This window comes from Tamandua tetradactyla, chromosome 10 (genome assembly GCF_023851605.1).
Source record: "Tamandua tetradactyla isolate mTamTet1 chromosome 10, mTamTet1.pri, whole genome shotgun sequence".
In the NCBI taxonomy this organism is placed as follows: domain Eukaryota; kingdom Metazoa; phylum Chordata; class Mammalia; order Pilosa; family Myrmecophagidae; genus Tamandua; species Tamandua tetradactyla.
This window is the reverse complement of record NC_135336.1, coordinates 21,925,217-21,949,992: the sequence shown is the minus strand read 5'-3', so window position 1 is coordinate 21,949,992 and position 24,776 is coordinate 21,925,217. Positions and strand designations below refer to the sequence as shown.

Genomic DNA, 24,776 nt, shown 5'->3' with positions numbered 1-24,776 from the left:
TGGCACAAAATAAAATGACCCAGATTCTTTCTGAGCTGGGCCACTTGTCTTCCCAGGGGTGACGGCGGCCCCTGGGGGAACTAATGAGCCTCTCTGCAGCATCTGCGGGACCGTTTAGAAAATGATTACTTTTCCTGAGACCAGGGAGAGGGGGTGGCGCATCCCTAGGGTTGCCTTGGGGAGGAGTTCCAACCAGGGAGAGCGCGGCTCAACCACAAAACCCAGGCCCTGCGCTCAGTCTGGTGCACCTTCTTACTACAAAGTTTTTCTTTTTTAAGTTTTCCTTTATTTTTCCCAAACACCACATCATCGGAGAGGAAAGGGGTGTCCAGTCCTAGAGAGGAAACCAAGCAAGGAGGGCATTGCAGGCTGGCCTGGGACCACACAGGGAGGCAGAGATTAAACTCAGATGCAGATTTTTTTTTTCCAGAAATACAGAGAGAAAGGGAAGCTCTGAGAAGTTCAAGGGTAATTTGACACGAAGATTGAAATTTGCTTTAAAATACTCTGGAAAAAAAAAAAGAATGAATGAAATAAATCGTGATAACGGTTGGATCTGAGGGAGAGTATATGGGGGTTTACTAGTCTCTCAACTTACATTTTTCACGTTAAAAAATCAGAGTGGGGGTGGGGCACGAAGGTAGTTCAATGGTAGAACGCTCGCCTGCCATGCGAGAGACCCGGGTTTGATTCCTGACCCCATGCACTTCCGAAAACCAAACAAAGAAACCAACAAAAACCAACAAACAAAAAATTCAATGAACAGCGCTGCAGTAACGGGACAGTCCCATGGAGAAACAATGAAATGGGACCCCTGCCATACAGCATACAAAATAATAATAATAATAATGTCCCAGTTCTGCCATTTGACAAACTATAAAATCTAAGGCACGGACCTAACAGTCCTGAATCCTCATATCTTCATTTATATTAAAAAACATCAGAGAGGACAGTCAGCCCAGGGGCCTCCAGCTCTGCCTCGGGGTCCTATTGGAGAGGGGCAGGGGCTCAGAGGGCAGAGGCCAGGGGAGGGGCAGGAGGAGGACGGCAGGGGGGCAGGGGCCGGCCTCCAGCACGGTCCGTCCTCAGAGGGGCACGTCCTCCTCCCAGGACCTGCTGCCTCCCTAGACAGGTCACTTCTGCCCCAACAGCCCTCCTGAGACTTCGTTCCTCAGGGCCGATTCCAGATTCTTCTCCCAAAGTGGTGAAGAATCTCCTCCTCAGGGAACTTTCACCATCAGAAAATAGGTCCCCGTTGGGCTGGGAAAGGCCCCAGGCCGCCGGGCAGGGAACAGCTTGGCTGACCTCCCAGAGACCCTCCCAGGGGCCCCTGACTGGAAGGGAAGGGAGGGGGGCTCTGAGGCACCAGGCACAGCCAGACTCCACCCCCTCACTGAGGTAAATGCTAGAACGTGACCATCCGCTCACAGAAACGTGCAGAGGCACAGAGCTTGGGATTTTTACTAAAGGAAACCTTGAGATGCTGAGCCAACTCCCGCTGCAAACCTTCTCCACCCACAGACAGGGCACCCTGACTCTGAGGAAGACGGAAGCGCACAGCTCTCATCTGCACACCGGTCCTCCCAGAGCACCGAAACGCAGGGGCGAGCTGCAGTTCCAGCTGGCCCAGGAAGCCGGCTGCTCTGGCTCATGCACCCCCGCTCTCGTGGCTGGCCTCAAGGGGCTGCCTCTCCCCACCCCTCCGGATCCTGGCAGGAGGCAGTGAAGAGGCCACAGAGGTCTGCTCCCCCAGGGAAGACAAGGGATAAGGGAGGCATGAGGGACTCCTACCCTGGAGGCATGAGGGACTCCTACCCTCGTCCCCTCGTTTCCCTTCCCAGGCTCCCCAACAGGGCAGCGAGGGAAGAGCGCCCCCTGAGCAGCTCAGCTCGTCTCACCCCTCCTGCCCCACAGGCCCTCAGAGAGGTCAGTCCATAGGCCTCGGCCCCCCCATCTCCAACTCTCAGAAGAAATATTCAGATGTGCTAGGTATCATCCTTCTTTGATGGGAGAGGACACACCTTTATTAAACGTCCAATCAGCTAAGCACTGGAGCTGCACACGTAGCTCCTGACTTTAAGGGGACAGACATCTACACAAATAAAGACAATGGCATGGGAAGTCAGGAGATGGCTCCAAATTTCACATGGGTTAGTTGTGTGGCCTTGGCAAGGGGGGGCACCTCACCTGGCTGGGCCCCCATAGGTCCCACTGAAAACGAGAGGATGGCAGATGACAAGCTAAAGTTCTTTCCAGTTCTGACATTCTAGAATCCTGTGATGTGAAATTCAGAGAACAATACGAATGAAGACTTGCAGGATAAGACAGCCTGAGATACCTGAAATGTGCAGGGGGGAAATACAGACTGGGTGGTCCTCCGACACATGACGGACCCCAGACCAGCCACGACCACCTGCTCTTTGTAGGCAAGGAGACAGCGGCTCAGGGAGTCAGAATGGACTCACTGCCCTGGGGAGCTGCGCCTGTTGGCTGCTCTGTGTGGAGTCCCAGAGGTGGCAGAGAGCTGTCCGGGCCTGAGCTAGAGACTGTCCAAAGCCCTGGGTGCCAGGACCCAGACTGGTCACTCATTCCTGTAAAGGCCAGTGGCACAGGTTCACCCAAGAGTTGTACCCGGTCACTACGCTCCCCCATCCCTGGTAACTCCAGAGAACCCCGGCATCCCCCTTGCCTTACCCATGATCCCAGGCCAGAAACCCCAGTAGAGAACACCCTATCAGAGGCTCCTGTCCGGATGCCAAGCACACAGTCAGACGGGACACAAGTCTCTGCCACCACCATCCCCACCGCAGGCCCCCACAGGCCAGGGAGGCACCTCCAGCGACTCTTCATTGAATGGCATCATCCTGCCCATCTTCCATGCCTCCTCCTCCTTGCTTGCTAAATCCTGTCAGTTTTTTTTTTCTTTTTCTTTTTTTTTTTTTCTTTCTTTAAATCCTGTCAGTTTTACATGAGAAATGTCTCTCCCTTCATTCTCTCCTTCCCACTCTCACTGCGTGCCTCCACCCTGTCTCAGGCCTCACCCGACTCAGCCAGAACTGCATCAGCTTCCTCCCAGGGCTCCCTGCTGCATGCACCCCATCCCACAAACTCTCCCTGTCTGACCGACCCTTCTAAAGTACAGCCTGAATCATGCATTTGTGCCCACAAATGGATCCCCTCTGCAGTCTCAATTATAGAGACACTCCTCACTCCAGCATTTGAGGCCAGCCACGAAGTGTAACATTTTCAGCCTCATCTCATGCCAGGCCTAGTGACGACTCAGTGTGCCCAGACGTATCCGGCATGCTCCAACCTCCCAGCCTTTGCTTCTGTCTCTCCCCCTGCCCACAATGCCCATACATGACAGCCCATCAAATGCCACCTTCTGCATGAAGTCTTCCCTGATTTCTCTACTGACCCTAGACATCCCCGGTGCCAGTGAGCATCTCCTCCTTAGATTCCCTCTCAACTTGCTCTTCTCCATGATCCTTATTTTATTCTCCTTTTTATCAAGGAAGGAGCAGGCCATGGGGCTGTACCCCCAAGCCATGTATACACGTTACTCAAGATACAATATTTGTTCCCCAAAATGAACCATAACAACCTGTTCTGTGGAGGGAAAAGGTGGGGTGGGCTGCCAAAGGGTGCTGCAGAGGGCTTTGTTGGGCCAGCGTCACCCACCCAGAGACAGATCTCCTGTCTGGCACAGCATGATTGTAAATTTGGGTCACAGTCACAAGGCCCCCAGCAGTCTAATGAGGGACATCACTACACACCATCACACACACACAGAGACATGCACAGACACACCCCAGCCAGGCATATCACTTCCCACTTAGAGATCACAGTTAAGGCTCCAACAGGACAGAGATGATCAGGCCAAGCCCCACTCTCCTTTCTCCACTTCTACCTGCCTGGAACAGGGGTGAGGTGGGGAGTCCTCCAAGATGCAGAGGGAAGGGCGGGCGGGCAGGTGGGAGGTGAGGGGGCCCAGATGAGGGGGCAGGTTATATGTGGCCAGGCTCTACTCACGGCCCCAGACATGCTGACCTGCATGGTAAAGAGCCTGGACCATCGTGGACAGATGCCAGGGGCTCAAGGCCAGCTGAAGCCTTATGGCAGGCCCCAGACCTCTGACATGCTCAGTCCTACCACTTCTCTTCTCCCCTGGGGATGGCCTGCAAGGAGCTCAGGGTGGCAGTGGGAGAGTGTGGGCCCATCAGACCTCTAGGATGGGAGTCACTGTAAGTACTGTTACTGTTCCTGTGCAATAATAATTATGAAAGAGCTAATCCTCACAGGGCCTCCCAGGCGCCACATACTATTATAAGTACAACCCTGAGATAGGTTACTTTTATTATCTCCACTTCCATATGAGGCAGAGAGAGTTTAGGCAACCGACCAAAGGTTGCACAGTTTGCAGATGGCAAAGCCAGGATTCAAACAAGGGTGGTTCTTTCTTTCTTTGTAATTATTTATTTTATATTGATATATATAATATATATTCACATACCATATAATCATCCAAATTGTACAATCAGTGGTTCACAGTATCATCATATAGCTGTGCATTTTATCCTCACGATCAACTTTTTATGTGTGTGAAAAATAACTTACATACAGAAAAGCAATAAATTTCAAAGCACAGCACAACAATTACTTGTAGAACAGATTTCAGAGTTTGGTATGGGTTACGATTCCACAACTTGAGGTTTTTATTTCTAGCTGTTCTAAGATACTGGAGACTAAAAGATATATCAATATAATGTTTCAGCAATCATATTCGTTTGTTAAACCCTACCTTCTCTGTATAACTCCATCATCACCTTTGATTTTTCTCCCACTTTATAGGGGTATTTGGGCTATGCCCATTCTAGCTTTTTCACATTAAAAGGGGCTATCGATAATATAGGATAGGGGGATGGAACTAGCTGATGTTTTGGAGAGGTTGGGCCCTCTGCATTTCAGGGCTTATCTGGTCCAGGAACCCATCTGGAGGTTGTAGGTTTTGGAGAGTTACCCTGGTGCATGGAACCTTTGTAGAATCATGTATAATGCCCTAGATATTCTTTAGGATTGGCTGGAATGGTTTTGGTTGGGGTTTGGCAAGTTATGATAGGTAGCAATGTCTAACTGAAGCTTGCGTAACAGTGACCTCCAGAGCAGCCTCTCGACTTTATTTAAACTCTCCTGATACCTTATTTGTTACACTTCTTTTCCCCCTTTTGGTCAGGATGGCATTGTTGATCCCACAGTGCCAGGGCCTGGGAGTCATCTCCCACCAGGTGGTTCTTAAAGCCACTACACTACAATAATCATATCTCATGATGTTAGCATCTGTGCCAGTCCTGGGCAGCACAGATGTCACCTCACTATGATACCTTGTCCTAAACCCAAGCCCCACAGGTGGTCCACCCTGGCTATCAGACTGAGCCATAGAAAGAATTATCACAGGGCAAAGGTTCCCTGCACCCTGGGCTCAAATCACCACTGGAGGAGGGACAAGGAGAAAACGGGCAGGCCTGGGGTGGTTGCTGCCTGGGCAGGTGAGCGGACAGCAGGGGGGAGGTGGGGCAAAAGGTAGGTGTAGCGCCTCCCTTCCTGGTCCCCAGATGGGTACGAGACCACACTGTATCAAACCCAGCTGCTATGCTGTAGTCAAAGGGATTTATCGATTTGTCCTGACGACTTTTTATTTAATGGGAGGAGATTGTAAGACAGAGAATTGAGCATGAAAAGCTTGAAACCTGCTGCGTTTAAACCCCACTGCCATCTCTGCTGAGCTAACCACATTCCTGGCCCGGAGCCAGCCCTCAAGTCATGGCCTTCTCCATAATTGTGTGTGCTTATTGGTACTGTTGTTTTTATTATTACTGTTGTAGTAATCATATTACTCGATGTTTCTTCCCTAGCCACTCCGGGGACAGCACAGACATTAGCTCATAATAATGCAGTCTTTACTTGAAGGCAGAAAACTGTGCAGGCACTGGGGCTGCCAGCTCCCTCCTAGGCAGAAAGGGGCCCTCCCAAAGGGTTCTGCCCAGCTTCTAATGCTTTCTCTCTCTTCTGAAGAAAGTGGCAGCAGAGTCGAGTCCAGATTCGGTTGGGTGATGAAAGCAGACTCAAACTGAAATACCCCACACCATGGAAAAATAAAGGCGGGGACATCAGGGGCCAGAGGAGCTAGATATTTAGCAGACTGAGTTACCACTTACTTCCTGGGCCCTCTCAGCCTGTCCAGGGGATTTCCATGAGCAATGGAGAATATTAGGGTGTTTAACACAGATTAGCACATGGGATTCTCGTGAAAGCCCTGTGGAGTGGGTATCAACAGCTCCGGGTCCTCAGAAGGGGAAACTGAGGGTCAATTTGTTCACATATCAAGGTCACACACCTGTAGGCAGAAGAGCTGGTTCCCAATCCAGGTCTCCTTGACTGCAAAGTCCAAGCGCCTGCCATTAAACTACACCGCCACTGAGTCAGGAGCTCCAGGTGAGGCCCAGCGACCTCTGCTCATGACTGTGGGATGCAAGTGCCCTCCCCAGCAGAACACTCAGCTGGAAGGACTTGCCTCTTCCTAGACCATATGCCAATGGCGCCCAGGCCTGGCCTGCAGGCAGTAAGCTTGGTCCCTTCCCATCACGTCCCTCCCCATGCTGCTTGGAGCCCTCAGAAGCCACGGCGGTTCAGAACAGTCCAAGGGCTGTGGCCATTCCAGGGGGGAGGGGACAAGCATTAAAATTGCAAAGACACAGACCTTTCTCATGTAGGGGATAAATACACATATATATTACAGTCTGATAAGAGCCCAGAAAATTTTGTACAGCCATAATCCTGCCACGGAGAACCAAGAGGACTAGAGGACTTCCCTTCCGTCCCTCGCAGGGAGGAGCAGCAGGGATGACTTCACAGACAAGGAGGCATCCAAAAGCAGATGACACCTCCCTGCATCTTGCAGTGAGGGGACAGACCAGTTACCAGGAGGCAGATGAGGGGGCACTTAAAGAGGGCACAGATAGACTGGCTGTAGTTCTGAGCCCACCCAGAGGCCCCAGCCTAGCCTCACCCTCCAGCTGCCCGCCCATTGCACCCCCAGACCCGGCCTCCCTCTAACTCACGCCTAAGCTTCAACACCGACACTGTGTGCTCAACTGGCTCTTGTGCTTGTGAAACCCTGAGTCCAGCTATGAAATCCCATCCCCACCCCACCATCTTCCACTGGGCAAAGGGGAAGTGGAGGGAAGCTGCTTGCTAAGGGGATGTAATATTTGGTCCTGTCTTCCCCGCATAAAGACAGCAAGCTTCTCCCCCTCCCCTGTCCCCAGGTACAGCCTTGAAGCCTTCCTCACCCCACAGCCTATTTTCCAACTTTTCAGGTGCCCAGGACTGAGGATCTTCCGTGCCACAAAGCTAGAAACCAGGGTTTCAGGGAAGGGAAGAGGGAGCACGTATCCTACCCTCAGAAAGCCCCAGCCTGATGGGGGAGTTGACAGTTTCTGCCCTCAGAGAGTTCCCACTACGGTGAGGACACACTTAGACCCTGCTCTCGGGGAATTGCTAGTCTGAGGGGGGACATGCACTTGCCCTTAGGAGATCTGAGTCTGATGCGAGAGACATAGTCCTGCCCTCCGAGGGCTCCCGGTCTGATGGAAAGGACACCCCACCCTCAGGCAGCTCCCTATGGCTCATTTGAGAAGGGCAGGTATGGGGTTCCACTGTCCCCAAGGCTGAAAGACCCCACAGAATAGGCCCAGGCAGCTGCAGTCCCCCTGCCGTAGGTACCCAGTCCCAAGAGTGCAGCAAATCCCTAAGCCTTTGAAGAACAAGAAAGTAGCTGGCACATCCCTTAAAAAAAGGGGAAAGGAGAGGCTGGCCAGGTGAGTGGGAGAGAATAAGAAGAGGTCCCAGGACTTGGGCCTGGTCACCACCACTGGTGGGCAGCCTCTGCCCCCGCTCCTGCTCTCCTCCCTCTCTCAGTGCCTTGAAGGTGGGCAGGGAGCACCATTCTCCCTTCTCACGTGGGCATGCAAGGCCCGGGGAGTGGCCTGAGCTCTCTGTTCTCAGTTTAGTTCCATGCTGGCTTTGAGAGCCCGAGTGTCAAGGTTATAGTAGGGAAGGGGGCCGAGGACACACCTCAGAGCAGATGGGCGGGCCCTCGACAAGGAGACTGGGCACACACATGGGGATTAGTGCGCAAAGTGCTTGCACCATCTCCTGTGCACCACATACAGTGCTGTGTGCACGGTGGGGTCTCCCAGATCTGTGCTGACCAGGGAGGGGGCTGACACCACAGGGATCTGGTAGTGTGTAGGGTCTGGCTGCAGCTGCCCCCATCGTGCAGGCCTGCTCCTTCCAGTGCCCTTGTCTCTCAGATGCTGGGTCGAATACTCATCTCAGCAGCAGAATGTCCCACTAAAGTGGGAGTTCTCAGGGCCAAAGCCAAGTTCTCCTTCCCTGGAAGATTGGGAGAGGTAGGCAGAGAAGCGGGTTTCCCTGGGGGTCTTTATTTCTTCCAGGACCCTGCTGATTTCTCTGGGCAGATGTTCCAGGTCAGATCCACAATCCTCTCCCAAGCAAGCCTTCCCAGGGCTGAACGCCCCTGAAGGTGAGGACGGGTACAGAGGTGTTCTGGGGGTAGGAGGCATTTCTGGGGAGTGACAAGCATGGGCAGTCTACCTCTTCCCTGACTCAGAGTGGGGTCTCATGCTTTTGATCACCTCCCCTTCTCTGCCTCACGTTCAGCCTGGTAGGCACACGGTGGCTTTTCCAAAGGACTCTGGCTTTAGAGGATATGGGGATGTGTGTGTGTGTGTGTGAGCTCATCTGTCCTGGGGAGCAATAATAGTTAATAAATAAGTGAATGGCAAAAATAGCCTCAAAGGAGCTGAAAGGCAGAAGGCCAGAGCGGCTGGGCATGGGGCCAGCACCCTGAAATGCCAAATGTTAATTTAGCCAAAAAGAAAAAAAATGGTCCAATTCGAGACTGCCTTCACCAGCCAGGGTCAGAGTCTGTTGTGGTTTCTGCCACTGGCACAACCCCTCCCCAGGCAACCTGAGTGCAGCCCAGGCATAGGAAGCCTCCTCTCAGGGTTAGGGCAACTGAGCACCCGAGAGAAGGGGCCTTGCCTGGGGCACCCCACATTATGAATGGACAGAAAGCTAACAGGCCACCTCCAACTAGCCACCCAACTGGCTAACTCTACATCCAGTGCCAAAGATCCAATCACTGCCTTCCGTGCGGGAGATCCGGGTTCGATTCCCGGACCATGCACCCCCCAAAAAAAGATCCAACCAGCGGTGGGGGGATGCTCTGGACATCTCCATCACTCTCACGCCTCCTATGTCCCACCTAGACACCAACCTGGGAGCACAGGATTTGACTCTTTGTCCTGGTTGTAATTTGCCTTAGTGTTTCTCATCTGACTTCTCTCCGGGCCTGCCAAAAAGCCTGTTCATAGACCCAGAGCTTTCTTTGTACTGAGGCTGTCGTGGTCCGTGGGTGGGTTTTTGGTCCTTTTCTGTGTGTGTGTATGTTTTAATGAAGTTTCAGAATGAAGCACATCTGGGAAGAGCAGATATGTGTGCTTTCTCCTCCCCAAATGGCTTCAACACTTTCCAAAGCATCCTTAGTTTATTTCCCAGCCTCTCTAAACTGGTCCTCTGGAGGAGATGCTGGTCACAGCCTGACCAAGCACAGCCTCCCTCAGCTGCACCCACCCTTGAATTCAGAGGGACCTGGCTCAGCCCACTCCCCAACTTACACCCACCCAGCCCAGCTTGCAAGCAGGGTGCAGACAGGCTCTGGAGGCAGCCTCACTCCTAGAGGGTCTGTGCTGGTCTCTGGGTCACCAGACAGGACACCCTAGCAAGGACAGGGGCGAGTAAAACGCATGACCCAGAACTCAGCCCTTCTCCCACTTACCCTCTTTTTCTGGAGGTGAAGACATTTTCTTTCACCCTATTTACTGCCATCCAAACACAGAGGTGGATCAAGAAAAACACTAAACTCTCCTATAAATGCAAACTATATGCAGCTGGGACAGACCACAAGGTCATTTATTGAGGGTTTTGTATTTGGCAGTCACTGTGCTAAGAGTTTTGCATACATCATCACATTCAATGTTCAACACAATCCTCCAAAGTAGCAATTAGCAGTAACCCCCATTTTATAGAGGGAATGCTAAGGCTCAGAAAGGGCAAAGAGCTTGCCCAGGAGACCCAGCTGGGTTGTGCTGGAGCTGGGATTTGAACCCTGTTGGCATGGGGAATATAGCAGTGGACATGACACGTGTCGTGAGAAAGGACAGTGTGTGGGGGTTGGCACTGGGTCCTCCACGAGTGCTGGGAGCTCTGCTGGGCTGGGGTAGCCAGGATGCCAGGGTCCCCAGAGAGGGATGAGGACCCAAGACTGAAGTTTTCTGGGTAACGACCAGTGGCCAGCTGGAGCAGGGGCTCCAGGGGTTCAGAGGGAGGATGATCTAGAAGGTTGAATCTTTGGGTAGGTAACACCTGGGTGAAGACAGAATCCTGGGAACTTGAGAAGAGGTTGATAGGCGTGGGCAGGTTACTTAACCTGCCATGACTCAGGGTCCTCATCTGAAAATGGGGATTACAATAACTGTACTTACTTCATAGGGCTGCTGGGAAGAATCAATGAGTTAATATAAACAAAACACTTAGAACAGAGCCTGGCACATAGGAGTCACTATTTAAGGCTAATTCATCTTGGTTTCCCATGCCTGACAGATGATAGATATTTGTTAAATAATTCAGTCTAATGAACATGGTGGTGGTCGAGAACTGTATGTACCCCAGAAAACCATGTTCTTAAAGTTAACCCATTCCTGTGGATATAGAGCTATTGTAAGTAGGACTTTTTGATTAGGTTACTTTGGTGAAGGCCTGGCCCAGGATGGGTCTTAATTCTCTTAGCAGGAGTCCTTTATAAACGGGATGAATACAGAGAGAGAGATAGAAGAGAAAGTCATGGAAGCAAGAAGCTGAAAGCAATGGAACCAGGAAGAGAAGGAAGAGACCAGCAGATGCCACCATGTCCCTTGTCATATGATGGAAGAGTCCAGGATTGCCAGCAGCCAGTCTTTAGAAAGAGAGCATCGTGTTGATGTCGCCTTGATTTGGACATTTTCATGATCTCAAGCTGTAAGCTAATAAACTCCCATTGTTAAAAGTCAACCCATTTCTGGTATATTGCTTTCGGCAACCTAGCAAACTAAAACATTTAACACCCAGGCCAAGAAAATTGACACTAACAAAAATAAAGGTCAGGTTAGGGATGATGAGGAATTTTATTTTGGGATGCATACAGTTCAAAGAGAAGGGGAGATACTGACCAGGAGGATAAGGATCCACAACTAAGGCTAAGGCTAGAAAGAAATACTTGAGAAGTAGGCACTTCCTGGCTTTACAGCTCTCTGTTCCCCAGGTTTGTACTATTTTTACCTCCACAGCATTCTCCACCTAAGCCTCCAAAGTGAAGTCCTTTCTCATCTGGCCCAGTGCACCCTTTAATGTTTAGTGGGAGGATCTTTAGAAATCTTCTGCTCTTCGTCATACAGATGAGGAAACTGAGGCCCAGGGAGGCAGGTGACTTCTGGGAAGAGGCCAAGGTCCAGGCAGCTGTGTCTGTGGGTCCTTTGTTACAGCCCCTACTCAGTCACCTGAAATCCTGCCATCTAACTCCTCTCTCTGGCTCGTTGACATATGTTCTGCTACCAGGCCATTTCCAAGTGCCTGCCTCTCCAACTCCTCTCTCCCTTGCTTCCTCCGAAAACCTCCTCTGGCCCTGTACAGCTCTGCTCGAGAATCACCAGCATCAGCTCAGCAGACGTTCCCTCCGTCTTCAGTCTAAGCTGTGCCTTCCCCTGGCCTACCTTCTGGTAAAGTTCACACAGAAACTGCCCTCCCTGTGGCGGGGCCTAGCACTCACCTAGCACTTCGGGAGCCCTGACAACACAAACTGCTCTATCAGAGTCCTCAATCCTCTCCCCGTTCAGGAAGAGCAATGTAGGGTGAAGCTGCATCCTGGGGGCACCTGCCTCAAACTGCACAGGGTATTTGTTAAAAGTGCAGATTCCAGGGCCCTGCCCCAGACTTCCTGGACATCTCAATTGACTTGCTGGGAATTCTTGCACATACAAGTCTGAGAGCTCTGTGAGTACTCACTCATTAAGAGTAGAAGCACTGGAACCCCACAGTACACTTTCTGTGTGATCTTAAGCAAGTCACTTAGATTCCCTGGGTCTCCATTTTCTTATCTGAGAAATACTCTCATCTGAAAAAAAAAAAAAAAAAAAAGACAATACCTACCTAGTAGATTATGCGGGTCAAAGAAGCTACTAAGTGCTCAGCATTGTGCCCAGCTAGCAATAGCATCCTATCTGCAGGCTGAGCATCTCCAAAAGGTAGAAGACGTTCCCTGAGAGCAGGCATGAAGCCTCGCCTTTCCTCTCCACACCCAGAGCCCAGGGCTTCATCAGGGCAGTGACAAGAGCTGCTGTATGGAAAAGAAATGGAGATGCTCTCCCAAAGACCCCTGGATGCCATGGCCCTGCCCACACCTGGCAGGCTGTATGGCACCTCCAAAAGCAGAGAGGGACCCTAGGGACCACAAGGAGGGGTCACCTTCCCCAGAGAGCACCTACACCCAGACCCTCCCCAGCCCTACCAAAGAGAAGATTTCCAAGCCCTCCTCTCCTCAGAGCAGAAAGCAAAGACAGTTGCCCGGCTCCAAGCAGAGGACGACACCACTTCAAACCCAGTAAGGGTCCCCTAAAGACTGTTTGCCAGTGAAACCACACCCAACCACGCCAAAGGCCTTGAAGGAGGGGATTTCAATCAGCCCCAAAGACATCAGCTGGGAAAGAAGCAGGGGCAGCAACACCCTACCCTGGGGAAGATGTCAGCTGGTGACTAACTGGCTTTTCTAGGCCATTGTCACCAATGCCGGAGAAATATTCCACTTTAAAAATAAATGTAAAGCAAAACCCAAAATTAACTCTCCCCACATAACCCCTTTCCAGAGAAAAACCACATCATAATCCACATGTGTCCATTTGTGGAGGATTTAACCCAACAGCCTCTCTGTGTCCTGGCTGGTCCCCAGCCCTGTAAATCTGGGGCTTTTCCCCCTTTTCAGTCCTCAAGACTGCTCCTCTCAGTTCATCCCAGAGCATAAGGGTGTCTGTAGCAGGAACTTCGTCTTTCATCCCCAAATCCAAAGGTGACAAAAGCTAGAAAAGGACTAAACCTAAAGTGGCAAGGAAGGAAGAGTGCAAGCCCAATGACTTCACCACCCTGCACATCACCTTTCTTTACCTTCCTTACTCCCTGCTGTACACGCTGATAAAAATAAATGCAAATGGGGAGCCACACATTACAATTCCCTGTTTTCTAGGAGCGGTAGAGCTAAAGAAAACGTAATATTGCCAGACTAACATTGCTACTTTTTTTTTTTTGGCATGTGCAGGCACTGGGAATCGAACCTGGGTCTCCAGCATGGCAGGCGAGAACTCTGCCACTGAGCCTAACATTGCTATTTATCAGCAATATAACTTTGAGCAAATTCACTCATCTGCCAACAAATATTTATTGAGCATCTACTAAGAATCACAAAGACTAAAGAATGTTGCTGAAGGTGGTAAGGACACACGTCTGTACAGTTTCTCCCCATTCAAAACTGCAATATCACATGAAAAAGAGAGGAGGGAAGAGTTAATACCGATCGATAGGCATTTGTATGTAGCTAACAGGCCATCGGGAATATCGGGTAAGACTGGTCACTCTGCTAAGTTGGCTCAGTCTAGCACATGGTACAGCAGGCTTTTCTAAGATATTCTTACAGTTATTGCACCACACTAAGCTATTTACTGAGCCACGTTTGGGGCTAATTGTCGGTGATAAGAGCAACATAAATACACCAAGTTACAGTTTTGTCTGACAAGATTTTACACACTAACCACCAACCACGTTTTCTTCCCCTATTATACGCCTGCGATAATTTTTTAGTGGCCATCACTCTATATTGAATCACCACCACAATAAACCCTGTAGATAAAAACAACTTGCCCTTCAATACAGCCCTAAATCAGACTCAGCAGCGTCATCCACATGATCCCTTCTGCTGGAGAGGGGAGGAGGAAAGCAGTAGTTTTCAACCCTGGGTCACAATGGAATCACCAGGAGCTTTGCAAAATGCTGATGCCCGGGCCCAGCCCGGTGTGGGCCCAGACATCCACTCTCCAAAAACTCCTGGGACGTGCCTTCACCTCCCATGCCTTAGGCTGATGGGTTTGCTTGGGGTTAACCCGGCCGGAAGACCCAAGTCTCAGCCCTAGGCATCTGAGGTGACAACTGAGGCTGGCACACTGTAATACATGGCAATTAACCGTAAGTTCTAATGAACTGCAGGAACTGCCATTTCACAGAATCACCTTGAAAAGAATGAAGAATCCGTTTTGGAATCTCGGAATTTGTACAGTTAGCCATATTCATATTTATTGCCCTTTCATTCCATCATTCCATTTATTAAAGTGGGAGCCATCTGAAGGCACCTCTGGCAAAGTCTTTGAGTTCCTTCCATCATCTGATGGCCGGGAAGAGGGAATTGTGGGGGATAACAGGGGGCAAGAAGACACCAGAAGAAAGATGGGAAGAGGCAAAGGGGTAGGAGAGGGCAGGGAGAAGCCAATGGGTGAGACAGGGCCTGTTCCTGGCATCACCCAACGGACCAGTGGGAGATGTAAGGGAGGAAAGAGAATAAAGACGAAATCAGGTGTTTGCTAACGCCAGGACCCCAGGGACAGGGCCGGGGTCTGGCTCTCCAGGCACTCCTGGCCCAGGTGGGGAAAGGCAGGTCCCTGAGGGAGCCTTCCCTGTAGATGACAGAACCCCTCGCAGAACCTGAGAATGGAATGAGACTCCTGCCTTCTTCCCAGAGGGCTGGGCAAGACGTGGCCTGGAAGTCAGTATCACTCAGCAAGTACGTGGGGAGCTTTGCTGTGCCACTGCAAAGGATCAGAATTTATAAAAGGCCCCTGCCCTCAGAGAGCTGACAGTTAAGTGGAAGGACAGGTCATTAAATAAACCACAATGATGAAATGACAAACCAGTAGAAATGTTACCAAGAAAATAAAGAGGATGCTTTTAATTTAGACTCACAGGCTCAGGTGCTGCACAGGCAGGGCCCTGAGAGGGACACCAGCTACTGCTCACCCACGGCCTCTGCTCTGGCCACACTCCTTCCACAGCCTCCTGGGCTAACCCGCCAAGGCCAGGACAATTTCACCTGGGGGCCAGTCAGGGGAACGGTGCAGGGAAATGCTTCCAGTACAGGGACTTGGCCAGAGGATGACTGGGGACTAGGGCACATTAAGTGAACAAATAAATAGCCTTCCCATACCCAAAAGAAAGTGTGAAAATAAAATCTCAAAAATCCACCCAACGAAAGAATGGCCCTTGGGCCTGAGTTTCATTTTCCTTTAGTTTTCTTAAGGAAAGCAATAGTGACAGAAGTGGATTTGAGCTGCTAAAGAATGTTTGGGGTGCTTTTTAGTGTGCTGGTGATCCTGAGGAGCTGGGCTTTAAAGGCATTCCTGGACCCGAATGGGCATGAAACTGCAGAACTACTGAATGCTACTTTGCAGAGAGACCCAAGTCTGACCTCCAGAACTGTACCACGAGGTGATCCTGATGTGTCCCCAGCAACTGCCCCCTTCTCTCCGTTCCACTTCTGCCACCAGAAGACTGGATAATCAGGCAGCCTCACCCCCAAGCGAAGCAATCTCAGCATCACTTCCGACTCCTCTTGGGGTCTGCTCTCAACCCCCCACTCACACGTCCCTAAAACCACTAAAGGGCTCTCCTAGGTAACATCTGCTCCCAGGCACCCCAGATCATATCAGCGCCACCTCCCCTTGCAGCATCACTGCAGGCTCAGGAAATGAGAACTCATCGTAATGCCCTTGTGAGCCAGACACCATGAGAGAAGCAAGGCTGTCACAAATAAAAAACATGCATTCCCAAAACAAACCGAAACAACTGCTTGAGAGCAGCTGTGCCTTCTACAGCTTCTGAAGGCACCACGGGGCAGACCCAGTGCGGGGCATGACTGGATTTGGAACTGAAGATCTGGATTCAGAGAGCAGCACCTAAGCCAAGTAAGTGGCTCTGTGACTGAACGAGGCCCTTCACTTCTCTGAAGCCCTATTTCCTCCTCTTCAGAACAACACCAGCCACATAAGTCTGTAACCTTTTCATACATTAACTGCTTGGGATGCCCAGCAGAGAACTTCAGACGAAAATCTATGACCCTTAGTTGATAGGTGAGGAAACTGACCGACAGAGGCTAAGGCCACTGGGTCGTATAGCCACGGTTCTCTCCTGGGCCTCTGGGCTCCAGAGCCAGTGACCGCCCCATAAACTCTTCAGTCCTGTTTTGTAAGAAGCAAACAAGATCACACACGGAGAAGTCTGTTGTCATCTGTAAAATGCTAATCGAATGTAAAAGCTGTATTCCTGGCTGGTAGCTGAGTCACTTTCTAGTCCAGGTCTCACTCCTGGCCACACACCGGAATCCTGGAGCTGCCCAAGCCCCACACCTAGAGAATTTACTATAAATGGTCTGGGTTGGATCCCAGCACGTCGTTTTCCAAAGCTCCTAGGGGGGATTCAAATGGGCATCCAGAGAGGAAAACCTCTAATCTAGCTCCACCAGCCGTGTGATCACTCAGAGATGAAAGACAACGACGTGAGGATGCTCAAAAGAAGCTGGGCCTAGATCTCCTATTAATGTGTGGGACACACCTCTCTGGCAAGGACCAGGTCTCATTCATTTGGGTACTTGTCCCCAGCCACACTGCACAGAACCTACCCACGGGAGCTCAGTGAGCGAGTATTGAGTTGAACTAAACTCTTCTGTTTTTGCTCGAGCAGAGTAGTCTGGGAAAGTTCCATCAGAGAAAGTAAGTTGAGTGTCAAAACTAGAGAAACGCTGAGAAGGCACCGCCTTAGACGAGGTCCCTAGGGATACCAGTAGAAGCAGATTTGACTAATTACTGAGTCCTCCACTGCCCTAGCAATATCACTGCCTCACCAAGAAGCTGACAGGTCCTTTAGTCAGGACAAATTTCTTTTAGACATGCATTACAGCAAAAATTCGCCAGATCAAGGGTTCTTGTTTCTTATCCTAAGAGAACTTCCATTTTCTAAGGTTACGAGTTCTGTTATCACTCTGTACCAGTAGCTTAGAGGTCAGATGTCAGGACAGAGTACAAACAAGACAGGGGACAGAAAACCCCACATTTTTAGGAAGTGAAAATTCACATTCTTCCTCTAGTTCGGCAAGTACTAGTGATGAACATATACTATCAAATAGGACTAAGGAGTCCAGAGTAGGGTTAGGGCTCTACGTCTGTTATGGAGCTTTGTACTTGATGTAGTGTCGCCCCCAGCAAGTGGCAACTCCTCCTTCCCGGGGGTTCAAGTCAAACTTGGGTTAGAAACCCAGCTTTCAACTCTCAGCTTGGATTTCCCCTAGAAACACACACTGAGATTTGAGCACAAGTTTATTTGGGAGATGATCCCAGGAAATACTAACAGGGTAGTGGAAAAGTGAGATTAGGAAGGAAAAAAGCCAAAGGAAAAATAAAAAGGAGGTGTATCATCCAGCCTGGGCAAGTAGACTTAATCCTGCCAGGGAAATCTGGGAGACAATGGAGACATCATACCCCTCAAGGGGCAAGAAAAGTGGAGTATTTATCCATCAGCTCCTGATAATCTTCAGTTGAGAGGTGCTCTGAGGGGTAGTAATTTCTTAGCACTTCTGACTTGCCTCTTGAGTAGGCAGGGAGGAGCCAATGGCCAGAGAGACCTTGGGGAACTTAACTTTTCTTATCCCATTTTCTGCAGCAATGTAATAGAGATAAAAATGTCTTCCTCATAGGGTTACTACTAAGATTAAATGAGGTCATGAACATAAGGGATTAGCCTGATGCCTGGCATACAGTAAGGACTCAATATATGCACACTGACAATATTCTTTATGAGATTCCTTCTTTTGTAGAGTGATGATGGGAAGGAACGAAGCAAACATTTCAGGAAGAAGGATGATCTGGAATGAAGCAAGTGTTCTGCAAAGACTTTCAATGGGCCCCAAGTCCACTAAGGGTCGTTATGCAGAAGCCCAGCCTGCTCCAATGTCTAATGACAGCAGAAAACCCCTAAAAGAAACGAATGCTAGATAAAGTAAACATCATTACATTCCTTGAGAAAATGGTCCTGGGGCCAAATACATTTGATAAATGCTTCATACAATATCATCTTCTTGGCAAATGTTAATGCACATTAACATATTAAAAGCTCTAAAGCCCCTACAGTAAAGAATTCACTATTGACACAACCGTCTGTGTGTATGTGAAACATCTGTTAACATCCCTCCAAGGGGCACACTTTGTAAGAGAGTCTGGGCGAACGGCAGCTGAGGGAGCCAGGACCCAATCTGAGTCATCTTTGCACCCCCATATTCTAGCACAGAATCTGGTACATAATAGGCACCTAATAAGCGACTGCTGTCTGGATGAATGGGGAGAAGGCTGAAAAAACGTCTTAATAATGGTTTTCAAATCTATAAAGTGATATAGTATTGGCAGTGCCAGGCAACAACTCTGTTTCTAAGAAGGCACACGCTCAAACTGCAGCAGGGAGGATTTTGGAAGCCCTGCTCAGAGTTTAGGATTACAACCCACCAAAATAGGTTTCCAAGCTGCGCTGCGTAGCTTCCTTTTGTGGAGGTGTTGGTCTAGCACTTCGGCACAGCCCAGAGTCTGCAAACAGCCACCCACCCACCCACTCATACGTTCAAGCCCTTGCTGAGCACCTACTATGTGCCAGGTCCCTCAGGATGGCTTCCAAAGGTCAAGCAGGGCTCCCGTGAGCTGCGTTGTATATTAAGCCCAGGAAGCCCCCACGCGGGCAGGAGGACCTTGCAAAGTCTGAGGTCAAGAAGCAGCAGTTCAAAGCCCTCCCAAAGTAAGCGGCAGTGAGGGGGGATAGGGGACGGAGCTATTACAATTTCACACTGACACATGAGGCTGGTCTCAAAAATAAAGCCACTGCTGTCTCCTTGTGTTTGTTTGTCCACAATCCTTTTCTTATGACTACATGCCATTGTTCCTAGACAGCATCCCTGCCCCCACCTCCAAGTTCTTTATTCCCCATACTCACATCTCCAATCTCCTCTTCCTTTCCCTTGAGCCCCATTCCCTCTTCTTTAAACCATCCCCTAGTTCCCTACCCACCCTCTCCACCTCCTGCTTCATTCCTTCAAACCCTGACCACCGCATTCTCTACATTCTATACCACCCACCCTGGACCTGGGGTATCCTTAATGTTCTTCACACCCATATACCGAACAACTAAATTAATAAACCAGGACTCAAACGTGGGTCCATCTTTCGACCCAACTGCCCCCAATGGTGCTTTGCCTCAAACTGGTAGGGGTGGGGATGAAAATGCTTTGGGGCGGAGGGGCAAGAAGAGAAGGGAGGGGAGGGGCGAGAAGAGAATGCAAGCCCAGGGCTGGAGCATACCGTCCATCCTGTCTCACAACCACCACCACCACCATCATCACTCGATTGTTCTCCAGATCTGTACCCTTGCAGGATGTGCACCCACCAGCTCCACCTGGACCCCTCTGCATGAATAAAGCAATTCTGCTTCTTTTGAATAGAAGCTGAGATGGACATGATGAGAGGATACCCAAGTGAACTTCAGCAGACAGCCACACGATGCAAGAAAACCACAGATTACCAGTGTTGAGAGTGACCTGAGCAATTGGCAATGGTCCCAAACTTAAAAGGTAGTCGTCAAAATTAACGGGTACAGAGTTTCTGTTCGGGGTGATGAAAAGTTTTGGTAACGGACAGTGGTTATGGTGGCACGATGATGTGAATGCAATTAATATCACTGAACGGTACATATAAAAGTGATTAAAATGAGAAATTTTGTGTCATAAAAACTGGAGCTTTTAAAACTAGATCCAAGCTGTTTAAAAAATAGGATCCACTTGTGGGCGCCACCACAGAACTTTGGAAGCAAAACCTTTCCAGCGGGACCTGGGAGTCTAACATTTTTCGAAAAACCCCCTGGTGATTATGAGAAGCCTAAGTTGAGAATTATTGTTCTAGTGAACGATTCAAATTTCCACCAAGCAGACAATTTACTCAGTAATAAGCTTGGCAAATGGCCATCCAGTCTTGCTCAAATACCTCCACTGACAGAGAGCTCACTACTCCAAGAGGCATCCAGTTGGATTGCTGCAATCCCAATTGTTAGAAAGGTATCTCCTACCTAGAGTTAAAATTTAGTGAACAAAAACAAGTTTAGCCTCTGTTTTAATACTGCAACACTGGGATCCCAGTAGTAATACCATGCTCATCTGGTTAGGTTTTTTTTTTAATCTTGCTCCAGTTTACTCTTCTCCCATTTAAAGAGCCCCCATTCTTTCAAATGTCAAGGTTTCCAATCCCATTACCAACCAGGTCGCTGTCCCCTGAATTCTAGAATCAAACATAGGATTTCAGATGGGACCCAACCTTCCTATGAACTAGAAATGCCTATAAATCGAACAAGATTCAGTTAGTCTGTTTCTAATAGCCACCCCAAAATGCACGCTTACATTAAACTCACAGCCCATTAACTAGAAATCCCCAGATTTTGTTATCCAAGCTGTAAAAGAGTTCTCCCCTGTCCTGCATTTGGACATTGCTCCAAAAATAAAACAATTTTTAAAGTAAGACTTTCCGATGATCTCCTTTAAGTTTTGTGTTTGGGAGAGAAAGTGAATCCTGATTCTGCCCTCCATTAGCTTTCTACCCCCAACTGATGCGCATGGATGAGAGAGGAAGATGCCAAAACAGAACTGATGCGACAGGTACCCAAAGGCTTTGGGCATAGCCATGTCAGCGCCCACAGAGCAAAGAGTTTCCATTCCCATCATAGGCTACGCTGCTAGGAAGTAAATGACCCGGAGCCGGACCCATCACAAGATGAAGCTAACTGAGGTGCCAAGCAGGCGGCCGCAAACCAGAAGTCACCCAGACCGGCACAATCGCAGAGATCCAGGATGACCCACCACCATCTCTGCTGAGATCGAGCTGGTAGCTCCGCTCACACCTCTCAGGAGACGAAGTGGCCCAGCCTGCGCGTGGACCACAGTCCTGCTTCTGCCGCCAGCATCCCCGGGCAGCTGCGGCACCCTCTCACTCCAGGGAGTGACTCGGGGCCAGGGCGTGCCTGCAGTGTAAGGCTTCTCTCCAGGCTTTTTACGCTAATTTTTAAAACTCCTCTGTGAGGTTGGGCAGGTTTCTGTGGATGAGATTTAACACATCGTCTGCTCCCTCTTTATAGACAAACATGAACACACTGTTCTGTGTTCCACAGCACACAGATCTCACGCTCTTGCTCCAGATCAAAACTTAGATTGAATTATTAACAGTGAACATTCCCGCAAACACAGCAGCAGCGCGCCCTGCTCCTCCGCCAACTCGCCGCCATTCCTGAAATTCTTCCTTGGGGATGAAGGCAACCTCTTCCTTCCCCCAACCCTGGTCTAGAAGTGGACACCCTATCCAGAAGCCCTGCTCCACTGACCCCACCCCAGCCACCTCTCTCCTCCAAACACTCCCCTCCCAGCTGCCCAGAGAAGGAGACAACATCTCCATAATCGAAAACAATTAGCAGATATAAGTGGCAAATACAATTAACCTCCAGGCAAGGCAGGCAGACCTTCCTCAGCTCCAAACTCAGAGCCACCCGCTACCCCAGTTCGCTGCTGCGGCCAGAGTTCACTGCGGCCAGATTTCTCCCATCCTGAAACGTACGAGGCGGAGGAAGTAATTGGTGGTAAATGATGCCCGGCCGATGCAGTGGAAATGTGCACTCCTCCACACCCCCCAGCGAGCAGCAAGGTAGCAGCTACCAGCAGCGCACATGAGCAGCCACGGTGACCCCCCAGAGAAGCCTCGTGGCCCAGTGCCAGAGAGAGGAGGCCGCTCTGCGCCGGGCCCACCGGGCCTCCAGGAATGCTGAGTGCTGGGGGGCAGGAAGCCTTCCTGAAAGGGAGGGTGGGACTCCACAGGGTCAGGGTTGTCGACCACTCAAGTCTCACCCCAGAGTCCCTGCAGAAAAGGGGGCGTGTGCATCCAGGGCACACCCCTGCGAGAACCAGAGGTCAAGGTCAGAAGAGCCATCAGGGTCCAGAATCAGAAAGGCAAACGGCCACAGGAGGCCAACCACCAGCCAAGAATAAACAGGACAGAGCTGCACTGCTCTCCTTTCAAAGTCAATACAAAGGCTTCCAGGGGGCGCACCTCCATCACCCCTGCCAGCCTGCGGGGCAGACACACAGACACGGACACAGTTACAGGCACCCCCGGCAGCCACAGCAGTCAATTCTCGGTCCGCACCCCCACCCCCACCCCTACCCCCACCCCAGCCGCCTCGCTACAGACGCTCGCACGTGCTCACAGCCCCAGAACATCACCCACACAGAGCCCGTGCCTTTCAGATTTCTGGAACAACTGGTGACAGTTGTGGTTCAAACAGGCACAAAGGGAGAAATGGAGGAAATCACTGAGTTCCTTCAAAAGGGCCAACCGGAAGGGAGGAAGGAGCCGAAGAGAGGGTGGAGGTGAGGGACGGATCGCTTGGCACCGTGGGGGCATCCTCTACCAGCCCTCCTCAGCTCACGGGACCGGAGGGTCAGAATCTTCTCAGAAACCACGCCACGCAGGTTTAATGTGGCCGTGTAACAATCCCACACCAATGTGAGCAGGACTCTCTACTTTTTCAAGGAGCTCGTCTGTGTATTATCACCGTGTGGAGTGACACCACTGCCAGGGGAGATGCTCTTCTCCTTGGCCAAATGACCCTTCCACCCCCACGGGGCCCAAAAATGTCGCCTCCAAAAGAATCCTGAATAGCCCAGCGCATATAATAGTTGCGTGTGTGTGCGTGTTTGTGTTTGAATGCGTGCAGAGGCTTTATGTAGCAGAGTGGGATACAGTCAAACAAAAATGAAGTTGCCATGGCAACAGGCTCCGGCATCATCGCAGCCTATTAACACCAGTGAGGAATGTGTTTGGCAGATGCTCGAGCGTTATTTATGGTATGGGTGTAGCAGAGGGACTTCTAACAGGCAAAGAAAGAGGAAAAAAAAAAACCACAACCCTGTGACGCTCCTACTGTACCCAGCAAGGAGCGGCTGTGAGATATGAACACAGAAGGAAAAGGCTCAGAGGCCGCGAGTGGGGAGTGAGAGATGGTAAAGCCGAACAAGCATGGAGGCAGAGAGGAGAGGTGGGCAGAGAGCAAGAGGGGACCAGAGGACTGGGAGCAGGAAGGAAGGAAGAAAGGACAGGAGCAGGCAGAGAGAGAAAGCGAGCAGGAGATGGCAGAGAGGGGGGAAAAAGAGCAAGAGATAGAGAAAGGGAGGAAATATCAGTTCACAAAGAAGCATTGCCCCACCTTGCCTTTTGGAGCTCTCTTGAGTAAAAACCGTAAGGAGGCACTGGATAAGAAACTAAATGTTTCTCCCCCAATTGGCGCAAAGCCCTTCAAACCTGAGAGAGGCTGGGGAAGAATGAAATGCACAGGTACAGATAATAATGTTGAATGCCTGCACAATGGGAGATGGGGGACCAATCTTGTAGATGTGAAAAATGTCCAATGCATATTTGTTGAGGACCTACTGCATGCCCAAGGCACGGTGAAAGGAAACTCCCAGAGCCCCGATATTTGCAACCATTTCCTGCCACCCCATTTCCCTGGTCATGTGTCTTCATCAAAGACAACGACAAGGCATCTAACCCAAGTCATCCTTAAACACCCACCACTCTGGGGTTACCTGAGGCAGAGGCTAAGGCTGGATTGGCCCACTAATATCCTCCACCCCCATTAACCCCCTAACCAGCAACATTTGCTCAGGAAATACAAATTTTATATACTGGATATAATCAGAAAGGTAAACCTAATACAAACAAGCAAAAATACAGTTTTCTCTGAAACTAAATAAAAAGGATATGGGGCATTCCCTTGTCTTGGGCCATTCATAACAAACTCTGCTGTATCCAATAGAGCAGATCAACAAAAATGTAAATCCATCCAAAATCCTACAGCCAAGCAAAGGTGTAAGGACGACTAGAGGCAAAAGAAACATGGGAGTAGGGACTGGTGGAGGTAGAGACCGAAAGGGAAGGGACTTGTCCAAGGAACTAGAAGGGAGAATCAGTAGACAGACACTCTGGCTGCAGCAACATTTTCATGCTAAAATGGGGTTGGAGCACCTCAGCTTCAGCTCTCCTTTCCTGGCATCTGACTCCAGTCTCCTGAAATCAGACTTTCAGGATGGCCTAGGGCTGTAATCAGATGCTGTTTCCCAAGTCTGGTTCTGAAAATACCCCAGAAGATCCTGGAAATCTCTGCTGCTCTATGTGGATGACAATCTCTTCCTTCTTTTGAAAAGCTGTACCCACCCAGGCAGCCTGCCTCCCGCCCAAGCCAAAGATACAACACACATCTGAAAGCACAAGTCCACAGGACCAAAGAGCTGGAGCCAATATAAGCACTTACAAAACTAATAACTTTTGAAAATCAACATCTCCCAACAGGTTTCTCTCTCAAGTTGAAAGCAGATCTCTAAGTAGTTTTTTTTCCCTCAGAACCCAGACCAGATAAAACTTAAAACTCGGCATCCAGAGCCC

General features: G+C 50.1%; 1 protein-coding gene across 4 annotated transcripts in view; it reads right to left on the bottom strand.

Annotated features, from left to right (window-relative positions):
- ADCY5 (adenylate cyclase 5) overlaps positions 1-24,776 on the bottom strand; it is a 148,513-nt gene that overhangs the window by 120,233 nt on the left and 3,504 nt on the right. Inside the window, exon 1 of one of the 4 annotated variants that reach the window (XM_077118132.1) lies at positions 2,188-3,102. The exons of 2 other annotated variants lie outside the window; for them this stretch is intronic. In XM_077118132.1, the coding sequence (XP_076974247.1) occupies positions 2,188-2,265 (78 nt within the window). In that variant the 5' untranslated portion in view covers positions 2,266-3,102. Of the gene's footprint in view, positions 1-2,187; positions 3,103-24,776 lie in introns of those variants that run through there. One more of the 4 variants, XM_077118131.1, reaches the window with a different exon arrangement.